The 11,844-nt window shown below is 35.8% G+C and overlaps 1 protein-coding gene across 1 annotated transcript; it reads left to right on the forward strand.

The window, feature by feature from the left end:
* Positions 1 to 126: 126 nt before the first annotated feature.
* Positions 127 to 5,307, forward strand: LOC128203344 (uncharacterized). The gene is made up of 6 exons (XM_052904725.1): positions 127 to 1,267; positions 2,085 to 2,135; positions 2,572 to 2,625; positions 3,043 to 3,177; positions 3,691 to 3,747; positions 4,048 to 5,307. Exons 1-6 carry the CDS (start codon positions 298 to 300, stop codon positions 4,347 to 4,349), a joined length of 1,569 nt encoding a protein of 522 aa, XP_052760685.1. The 5' UTR covers positions 127 to 297; the 3' UTR covers positions 4,350 to 5,307.
* The last annotated feature ends 6,537 nt before the right edge of the window (positions 5,308 to 11,844 follow it).

Raw genomic sequence — 11,844 nt, forward strand, 5'->3', positions numbered from 1 at the left:
CTGTTTTTATTGGACATATAATACGTATTGCTTTGTTAAGAATTGCACACCCCATTAGCCATGTATTTTCTTTAGAGTTAATTTACAAGCTAAATGTTAGCCGCATTCGTTCAGTGAAATGAGACATTGGTGTGTAAAATCATTTGTTTAAATGGAATATGAATCCACTCCATTCTACATTATACAGAAAACGTAATTTAAAATATGGTGCTGTTATAGTGATTTCATAATAATTCGATATAAACAGCGGCCAAACGATCGACCTTATCTTGAGTTCTGACAATAATTAAAATTGTAATGGCTTATCGGACAAGCCGGGCATCAGATTTGAGATCGTACCAGACAATGGCCAGCCGTGCGTCTGACTACATAACACTGAGAGCCAGCAGATTCCCAGACATCAGCGGATATACTCACAACTTATCATTGAGAAGTGCCCCTTTAGATTTCATAGACACTCGTCCTAGGAAAAAACAATCTACAGTTGTGACAAATACATTCAGACTAGCAGATATTGAAGAACTTGATGCAGCTGAAGAGAAGGCCACAACGATTTCTACAGGATACTCCGGGTATACCAAGATCGTGCTTCTAATAATGAGATGTGCTGTCAGAATGATGAAAAGATTGCTCTTACGTTTCATTGCATCATTACAAATGGATCTAAACAGATTCCTGGATAAATACAAGGAAGAACTTCTCGACACAGACGTCGGAGAGAAGTATCGTTACATCTTGTACCCAACAGATGGTGGGTTTTCAAATTTTGCAAAGTGGGATATGTCTCTACTTTCCTGTGTGTTCGCCGAGGTGTTCAGACGAATACTCGTGCAACATGTTAGCAGGGTGAATGCAACATTTGATAGGTTCCTTATGCGTCACAGGATTAGCATCACCAGCACACCGGCTGGTAGGGCGTATATGACCGTCTTGTATCCCAAAACTGGACGATATTCACACATACGCTTTTGGAATCTGTCGCTTCTAGCTACTGTTCTACACAAGGCATGTAAGGACCCTTTACACATACCTTCCCATTTGTTCAGAGACATTGGCTACATTTTCAAACTGAGAAAGGAGCTGTACCATTATACGGAACCACTTCTAGGACAAGACGATTACGCGAGGTACCTGACGAGCATTAAGGGCTTTATAAACAGAGGACTTGTATACCTGAACAACAAACCGTTTCGGAAAAAGACGCTACACGAGGCTGCAGAAATAGAGAACGGTTTATTCTTCCAGGAACAAGGACGGCCAGCCAAAGGTAATTGCCAAATTTCTAATTCGTATTTTATATCGATGGCCGAATTGTATGCGAATCGGACTCTGCTTAAAGTGTATGTATACCACGTGATAAATAACGTCATTTAAATGCTACGTCGGAACGCAACATTTTGCCTCGAATGAAGACTTAAAACAAAGATTACTTTTCTTTTTTCTTCACCATTTAAAATGAAACCATGGGTAGTCTATGCCAATTAAAGAGTCTAGCCTTTAGGATATTAACGGAGTTTGATTAAGTCATTAGAGATTGGGAGATTAGTTCCTTAAAACGCTTCGACAAACCTGTTTCCAGACTAATGTTTTGACAGTGCTCCATTAGGCGGCGGTTTTGTGAAAAGGTTTCTCGAAGTGTTTTAAGAAACTAGACTCTCTATCAAAAAGACTGAAGGCGGCGTAAACTGCGCTATGTGTCATTTCAAATTGTGAATAAATCGTAAAGTTGTCTTTGTTTAAGGTCTTCATTTGAAGCAAAATAAAGCCTTCCGACGTAGCATTTATGACGTAATTTATCACGTGGTATACACACACACTGTTATAGCGTGTTGGGTTTGATACTAACACAGCCTTTCAACTATGCTTAGTATACATCAACGGTCATTGACCCTATGTATTAAGCTAAATTTGTATGTGTGTTTGTTTTTGCAGCCATGAACAACCCGGCAGGCAGAGCATATGTTGCTTGTTCATTCTTTTGTCGACGTAAAATAAATTCATTTTAATACGTTCCAGGTAATCTGCATGTGTTGCTCAAACCAAGCATTCAATCTTATAAACATGTATATGTTTTATCCTTTCAGTTCCAAGAGGACAACACTCAGTCACAGAACGCATTGACAATATCGACAAAAGTAAGTGAACCGGGTCTCACTGGGTTTATTTCATTCTCGGAAAGTAACATTATCATGTACTAGATCATTAACTTAATGTATGCTTTGTATTTTGATAGGAATATGCACATCATAACGCACAGTGAAACTTGTTTTAGTGACATAAATAATACACGAAATGTTTCCTTGTAACATCAGTGTATGCTTTAGAGATGGTATGAGTTCCCACGAAACATGATTTGATAACGTGAATAATACAAGTATTTCCTGGTGAAATCAGTTTATTTTAGAAATGACATGAGTCCTCATATTATACCCTGAATAGAACATATCGAGGGGTGAATGCGAAAAGGTTCTAAGTGACATTAAATAAAGAAGCAGATAGAACCTTTTCGCTTTCACCCCTCGATATACATAAATTGTTTCCTGGTAATATCACTACATATATATATTTTAGAAATCGACAACCTGTACAAGCTATTGCTGCGGCTTGAAGATGGTAGTCATTCTGGTAAGTGTGTTCTTATGCATATTAGCGATATCAACACAGAACACACATGTGTTAAAATAAAAAAAGTTAAAACAAATGTAGTTCCCCCCACCACACACACACACGCACATCCCCTTTTTACCAACCAGGGGATGCATTTTCTCTGCGAGGATTATAGTTATATATGTATATAGAAAAAAAAGTGCAATGAATACTTTAAATAATTATCATCATGAGTCAAAACCACTCAGAATTAAGCAAGTTTTAGAGGATATCTTGAATACTCTAAGCTAAAGCATTCATACCTGAACGGTATACAGCAACATAGACATGTATGTGAACTATCAAATCCTGTACGCATTATTATAACCGTTACTCAAATTATGTGAAGATCACAGGTTGAATTAATTCAGGTTTCCTATTCTGTTCATTTTAAAGAGCCAATGTTGGGAAACGAGACCATGTTGTCACAGGACGAGCACTCTACAGGAAGGAGTGAGGGAAATCCACTTCCATCCAGACTCAATCATATCCGAGAATCCCTCGACGATGCCAGAAGGGATTTAAATGGAGGTATATCTAATTTGTGAATTGTTGAAACACACTCAATATACACTTTGTTCTACATAATCAGCTTATAGCTAAGAAATCGGTGCTTTCATACATCTAGTTCGAGCCAACGAGGAATACGAGCCAGTCGAATTCGAGCCAATGGGTTTTGACTGTATTGTCCACTCCAAATTATGTTTAAAGTATACTAACCTACGATATGACTATGGATTGAACTATACTATTTTAGAGCCATTAATTACTTTTTCGTCTGTACAACTATAGGTTTTGGATAATGGCATCATTTCATTTCTGAAAAAGATATAATTTGGAAATAAATTGTGTTTATACTTGATTAACCTTACATTTAATTTAGCTATCATTTAATTGAGGTAAATACTAAAGTCTAAATCTTGAAATGGTTGTGATATTTGCCAAAGTGAATACCGTTAGTCCACATATTGTTGTTTAAATTAATGGATGTTTGTTTTATGAAATTAGAAATAGATTCCAACGAAGTAGTCAATCTAATTCCAGTTGCTGATTCGCTCATAGAGAGTCACCACCAGAGAGGGATACAAAGACTGTCGCCAGGTAGATCACGTGACATTTTCTGATAGTATATTTATTCATTGTATATTCAGATAAATAGTTATAATTAATAACGATATTTCAGCGTCGATTTGTTTTAACTTACTATAGAATAAATCCCTATGATACTGTTTACATTACTGCTTATTATCTTTTAGCAATTCATGTTTTATTACATCCTAATTATGTAAAACAACATAATTTTAACAACCTGAGTGACTCATTTATTTATAAGCTTTTTGCTTTTACGAACACATTCATGTCGAACAAAATCATTTTCTATGCAATAAATTGTCCTTTCAGTGCAAGACACAATGCCATTCGATGGAGGTCACGTGGTTGATGGTGCCGCGCATGCGCAATTCGTATCCTCTACACCGATCCAAAACCACACAGAAGACGAAGTGAAAGACAATATATTAGGACAACAACGATTTAAGAATGCAATGAATGCTGTAAGGAAACACGGAACAGGCAGGGGTGGGAAACAACAAGTTAAACAAAAGCAGAGTGACATTCTCACCAAAACTGACTCACAGCATTCAAGTGGAACTGTATCAGAACCTGCCAATAAGAAGTTCACTATGCCTAAAAAGAAAAAGTAGATCCGACAAATGCCAATGCAGATTATTCGGTGTTGTTTGCCTCATCGGTATTGTGTATTAATGTTTTATATATACTGCTACAACATTCCCATACAATGTTGAGTCTTCCATTGTGAGTAAGCTTACATATCTACATCGTGCGTGTAGTTTAGATTGGTTTAATACTGTTTCCTAACTTGTATAATGCACCAGTCAACTGTAACCACGCCCCAGCTATAGGGAATAGCGGGGACTTTGACTTTCGTTCTAGCCAATCCCGGCTTAAATCCCCGCCCTGCGGAGATGAACAGATGGTGACATCCCCGACAAATGCACCCGCATAATAATTCCAGTGTTGAAAATTTCTCGTGAAAAAGGCCGTATGCAATTATGTTGAAAACCGTTTATCGTCATTTATAGAATATGAAATAAATACACTGTTATTAATAGTTCAAGTGAATTAGTTAGTATCAGCTGATAAACATATCTGCTACCAAGATGAGTAAAGTGGGAAACGCCTTTTTTACGCAATAGGAATATTTTATGAGGTCTAGAAAAAGATAAACATCCAGCCAAGAATGTTGACTTGCAGCTTTTATAATGTACATGTAATATGTTGGATTGTGCATCTAGTTGATTGAACGTTGATATTTAATCCCGGAGCATTTTATCAAGTTCATATTTATGTTTTGACTTCTGGGATAACCCCTGTACTGAATTGAATTGAGATTTATTTGCTCTAATATATGAAGAGTTAAAAATGTATTTACATAGTTATAATATGTATATGTACATGTATACAATTGCACACTTATACTAGGTGCGCAAAAATGGATATGTCTTGTACATACTATTATTATTAGACAGAATTTCTAAGAAAAGCAATTGTTGACAAACCCAATACAGTATAAAAACCTGAAATCTTATAAAGCACTACTTCTTTTGTGCAGTCAACCCTGCGATTATCGACTCCTTCGTCATTTCTCAGTTTAGTTTTGTCACGTCCGGGCGTTCTTATGACTTAATAATATTGTATGATTATTTAAAAGGTATAGTTGAACTTTACTAAATTAATATTTTAACTAGTAGCCTTAAGTCCCTATAGTCATGAATGTTAGGACAATGATATTGATGATAAGGTTTGGTTCAACTCTTATCATTGCGACTCAAAAGAAAAGTAACCTACATTATTCTTATACAATACAACTCAATAAACCTTACTTACGTACAATTATTAAAAGTACTTGGCAAAAAAGAAAATGTTCAGCGTATATTTTTATTAATCTTACGAAACAGGTGTGGGATTATTAACTAGTATGGAAGTGTTCACTCAAAAACAAACACACTCAGGGAGAGAGAGGGGATGTTCAACGGATGCTAAATATATTGTAAATGTTACTCTTAGTGTTTTGCAATATGAAATTAATCTGAACTAGAACATTTGAACTGTAACCTTATCATTACTGTTTTTCATTGATTTAATTTTATATATTTCCACCAATAGTGTGCACCACTAAACAACTAGGCATGTTGAACAATAAAAAATCATGACACAGTTCGGTTAAAATTAAACACAAATTGTAAACTACCATATTGTAATTTGGACAGAGTACTACTGTTGAATTAGTGAACAAATTGGCCATTTTAACTGGACAGTGTACTACTGTTGAATTAGTGAACAAATTGGCCATTTTAACTGAACAGTGTACTACTGTTGAATTAGTGAACAAATTGGCCATTTTAACTGAACAGTGTACTACTGTTGAATTAGTGAACAAATTGGCCATTTTAACTGAACAGTGTACTACTGTTGAATTAGTGAACAAATTGGCCATTTTAACTGAACAGTGTACTACTGTTGAATTAGTGAACAAATTGGCCATTTTAACTGAACATTGTACTACTGTTGAATTAGTGAACAAATTGGCCATTTTAACTGGACAGTGTACTACTGTTGAATAAGTGAACAAATTGGCAATTTTGACTGGACAGTGTACAACTTTTGATTTAGTGGTCGAATTGGCTGGAGAGACTGGACAGCGAACTACTGTTGAATAAGTGGACGAATTGGCTGAAGAGACTGGAAAGTGAACTACTGTTGAATGAGTGGACGAATTGGCTGAAGAGACTGGAAAGTGAACTACTGTTGAATTAGTGGACGAATTGGCTGAAGAGACTGAAAAGTGAACTACTGTTGAATTAGTGGACGAATTGGCTGAAGAGACTGCACAATAAACTAAAGATGATTTAGTGGACGAATTGGCTGTAGTAACTGGACAGTGTACTACTACTAAATGAGTGGACGACCTGACTGTAAAGACCGGGCAAATAACTACTGTTGATTAGGTTGGCGAATTGACTGTAGATACTAGACAATGAACTACTATTGAAAACGTGGACGAATTGGCTGAAGAGACTTGACAGTGAACTATTATTGAATAAGTGGACGAATTGGCTGAAGAGACTTGACAGTGAACTACTATTGAATAAGTGGACAAATTGGCTGAAGAGGTTGGACAGTGAACTTCTTTTGAATAAGTGGGCGAATTGGCTGAATAGACTGGAGACTGGACAGTGAACTACTATTGAAAAAGTGGACGAATTGGCAGAAGAGACTGGACAGTGAACTTCTATTGAATAAGTGGGCGAATTGGCTGAAGAGACTCGAGACTGGACAGTGAACTTCTATTGAAAACGTGGACAAATTGACTGAAGAGACTGGAGACTGGACAGTGAACTACTATTGAATGAGTGGACGAATTGGCTGAAGAGACTGGACAGTGAACTACTATTGAATAAGCGGACGATTTGGCTGAAGAGACTGGACAGTGAACTACTGTTAAATAAGTGGGCGAATTGGCTGAAGAGACTGGAGACTGGACAGTAAATTACTATTGAATAAGCGGACGAATTGGCTGAAGAGACTGGACAGTGAACTACTATTGAATAAGTGGACGATTTGACTGAAGAGACTAGACAGTGAACTACTGTTAAATAAGTGGGTGAATTGGCTGAAGAGACTGGAGACTGGTCAGTGAACTACTATTGAATAAGTGGACGAATTGGCTGAAGAGACTGGACAGTGAACATCTATTGAATAAGTGGGCGAATTGGCTGAAGAGACTGGACAGTGAACATCTATTGAATAAGTGGGCGAATTGGCTGAAGAGACTGGACAGTGAACATCTATTGAATAAGTGGGCGAATTGGCTGAAGAGACTGGACAGTGAACATCTATTGAATAAGTGGGCGAATTGGCTGAAGAGGCTGGACAGTGAACATCTATTGAATAAGTGGGCGAATTGGCTGAAGAGTCTCGAGACTGGACATCAACTTTGCTGTAACTCATTGTAACTAATGTAACTGCATAACTCTGATCATAAGTCGACCTGAAAACTCGATTTTTGATGTTGAACTTTGAAAATTTTCGATGTAACCGGTTGTAACCAATGTAACCGCGTAACCCGCTATTTCAGATAGAAAAAAACACTTTTCCAAACATTTCAGAAACTTTGCTGTAACGCATTATAACTAATGTAACTGCATAACTCTAATTATATGTCAACCTGAAAACCCGATTTTTGATGTTGAACTTTGAAAATTTTCGATGTAACCGATGTAACAAGTTGTACCAATGTAACCGCGTAACCCGCTATTTCAGATAGAAAAAACACTTTTTCAAACTTTTCAAAAACTTTGCTGTAACTCATTGTAACTAATGTAACTGCATAACTCTGATCATATGTCGACCTGAAAACTCGATTTTTGATGTTGAACTTTGAACATTTTCGATGTAACCGGTTGTAACCAATGTAACCGCGTAACCCGCTATTTCAGATAGAAAAAACACTTTTCCAAACTTTTCAGAAACTTTGCTGTAACGCATTGTAACTAATGTAACTGCATAACTCTAATTATATGTCGACCTGAAAACCCCATTTTTGATGTTGAACTTTAAAAATTTTCGATGTAACCGATGTAACCAGTTGTAACCAATGTAACCGCGTAACCCGCTATTTCAGATAGAAAAAAACACTTTTTCAAAATTTTCAAAAACTTTGCTGTAACTCATTGTAACTAATGTAACTGCATAACTCTGATCATATGTCGACATGAAAACTCGCTTTTTGATGAAAATTTTCGATGTAACCGATGCAACCAGTTGTAAACAATGTAACCGCGTAACCCGCTATTTGGGATAGAAAAAAACACTTTTTCAAACTTTTCAGAAACTTTGCTGTAACTCATTGTAACCAATGTAACTGCATAACTCTAATTATATGTCGACCTGAAAACCCCATTTTTGATGTTGAACTTTGAAAATTTTCGATGTAACCGATGTAACCAGTTGTAACCAATGTAACCGCGTAACCCGCTATTTCAGATAGAAAAAACACTTTTTCAAACTTTTCAAAAACTTTGCTGTAACTCATTGTAACTAATGTAACTGCATAACTCTGATCATATGTCGACCTGAAAACTCGATTTTTGATGAAAATTTTCGATGTAACCGATGTAACCAGTTGTAACCAATGTAACCGCGTAACCCGCTATTTGGGATAGAAAAAAACACTTTTTCAAACTTTTCAGGAACTTTGCTGTAACTCATTGTAACTAATGTAACTGCATAACTCTGATCATAAGTCGACCTGAAAACCCCATTTTTGATGTTGAACTTTGAAAATTTTCGATGTAACCGGTTGTAACCAATGTAACCGCGTAACCCGCAATTTCAGATAGAAAAAAACACTTTTTCAAACTTTTCAGAAACTTTGCTGTAACTCATTGTAACCAATGTAACTGCATAACTCTGATCATATGTCGACCTGAAAACTCGATTTTTGATGTTGAACTTTGAAAATTTTCGATGTAACCGATGTAACCAGTTGTAACCAATGTAACCGCGTAACCCGCTATTTCAGATAGAAAAAAACACTTTTTCAAACTTTTCAGAAACTTTGCTGTAACTCATTGTAACTAATGTAACTGCATAACTCTGATCATATGTCGACCTGAAAACTCGATTTTTGATGTTGAACTTTGAAAATTTTCGATGTAACCGGTTGTAACCAATGTAACCGCGTAACCCGCTATTTCAGATAGAAAAAACACTTTTCCAAACTTTTCAGAAACTTTGCTGTAACGCATTGTAACTAATGTAACTGCATAACTCTAATTATATGTCGACTTGAAAACCCCATTTTTGATGTTGAACTTTGAAAATTTTCGATGTAACCGATGTAACCAGTTGTAACCAATGTAACCGCGTAACCGCTATTTCAGATAGAAAAAACACTTTTTCAAACTTTTCAAAAACTTTGCTGTAACTCATTGTAACTAATGTAACTGCATAACTCTGATCATATGTCGACCTGAAAACTCGATTTTTGATGAAAATTTTCGATGTAACCGATGTAACCAGTTGTAACCAATGTAACCCGCTATTTCAGATAGAAAAAAAAACACTTTTTCAAACTTTTCAGAAACTTTGCTGTAGCTCATTGTAACCAATGTAACTGCATAACTCTAATTATATGTCCACCTGAAAACCCCATTTTTGATGTTGAACTTTGAAAATTTTCGATGTAACCGATGTAACCAGTTGTAACCAATGTAACCGCGTAACCCGCTATTTCAGATAGAAAAAACACTTTTTCAAACTTTTCAAAAACTTTGCTGTAACTCATTGTAACTAATGTAACTGCATAACTCTGATCATATGTCGACCTTAAAACTCGATTTTTGATGAAAATTTTCGATGTAACCGATGTAACCAGTTGTAACCAATGTAACCGCGTAACCCGCAATTTCAGATAGAAAGAAACACTTTTTCAAACTTTTCAGAAAATTTGCTGTAACTCATTGTAACCAATGTAACTGCATAACTCTGATCATATGTCGACCTGAAAACTCGATTTTTGATGTTGAACTTTGAAAATTTTCGATGTAACCGATGTAACCAGTTGTAACCAATGTAACCGCGTAACCCGCTATTTCAGATAGAAAAAAACACTTTTTCAAACTTTTCAGAAACTTTGCTGTAACTCATTGTAACTAATGTAACTGCATAACTCTGATCATATGTCGACCTGAAAACTCGATTTTTGATGTTGAACTTTGAACATTTTCGATGTAACCGGTTGTAACCAATGTAACCGCGTAACCTGCTGTTTCAGATAGAAAAAACACTTTTCCAAACTTTTCAGAAACTTTGCTGTAACGCATTGTAACTAATGTAACTGCATAACTCTAATTATATGTCGACCTGAAAACTCGATTTTTGATGTTGAACTTTGAAAATTTTCGATGTAACCGATGTAACCAGTTGTAACCAATGTAACCGCGTAACCCGCTATTTCAGATAGAAAAAACACTTTTTCAAACTTTTCAAAAACTTTGCTGTAACTCATTGTAACTAATGTAACTGCATAACTCTGATCATATGTCGACCTGAAAACTCGATTTTTGATGAAAATTTTCGATGTAACCGATGTAACCAGTTGTAACCAATGTAACCGCGTAACCCGCTATTTCAGATAGAAAAAAACACTTTTTCAAACTTTTCAGAAACTTTGCTGTAACTCATTGTAACCAATGTAACTGCATAACTCTAATTATATGTCGACCTGAAAACCCCATTTTTGATGTTGAACTTTGAAAATTTTCGATGTAACCGATGTAACCAGTTGTAACCAATGTAACCGCGTAACCCGCTATTTCAGATAGAAAAAAACACTTTTTCAAACTTTTCAAAAACTTTGCTGTAACTCATTGTAACTAATGTAACTGAATAACTCTGATCATATGTCGACCTGAAAACTCGATTTTTGATGAAAATTTTCGATGTAACCGAAGTAACCAGTTGTAACCAATGTAACCGCGTAACCCGCTATTTCAGATAGAAAAAAAACACTTTTTCAAACTTTTCAGAAACTTTGCTGTAACTCATTGTAACCAATGTAACTGCATAACTCTGATCATATGTCGACCTGAAAACTCGATTTTTGATGTTGAACTTTGAAAATTTTCGATGTAACCGATGTAACCAGTTGTAACCAATGTAACCACGTAACCCGCTATTTCAGATAGAAAAAAACACTTTTTCAAACTTTTCAGAAACTTTGCTGTAACACATTGTAACTAATGTAACTGCATAACTCTGATCATATGTCGACCTGAAAACTCGATTTTTGATGTTGAACTTTGAAAATTTTCGATGTAACCAGTTGTAACCAATGTAACCGCGTAACCCGCTATTTGGGATAGAAAAAAACACTTTTTCAAACTTTTCAAAAACTTTGATGTAACTCATTGTAACTAATGTAACTGCATAACTCTGATCATATGTCGACCTGAGAACTCGATTTTTGATGTTGAACTTTGAAAATTTTCGATGTAACCGATGTAACCAGTTGTAACCAATGTAACCGCGTAACCCGCTATTTCAGATAGAAAAAAAACACTTTTTCAAACTTTTCAAAAACTTTGCTGTAACTCATTGTAACTAATGTAACTG

The sequence above is a fragment of the Mya arenaria genome, chromosome 9 (assembly GCF_026914265.1).
Source record: "Mya arenaria isolate MELC-2E11 chromosome 9, ASM2691426v1".
Lineage (NCBI taxonomy): Eukaryota > Metazoa > Mollusca > Bivalvia > Myida > Myidae > Mya > Mya arenaria.

Excerpts from the sequence above, each read along its gene's own strand:
- LOC128203344 (XM_052904725.1), top strand. The coding sequence starts at position 298 with ATGGCTTATCGGACAAGCCGGGCATCAGATTTGAGATCGTACCAGACA. Across the intron at positions 3,178-3,690 it reads CAGAAGGGATTTAAATGGAG|TTGCTGATTCGCTCATAGAG; the intron begins GTATATCTAATT and ends ATCTAATTCCAG. Across the intron at positions 3,748-4,047 it reads GATACAAAGACTGTCGCCAG|TGCAAGACACAATGCCATTC; the intron begins GTAGATCACGTG and ends TTGTCCTTTCAG.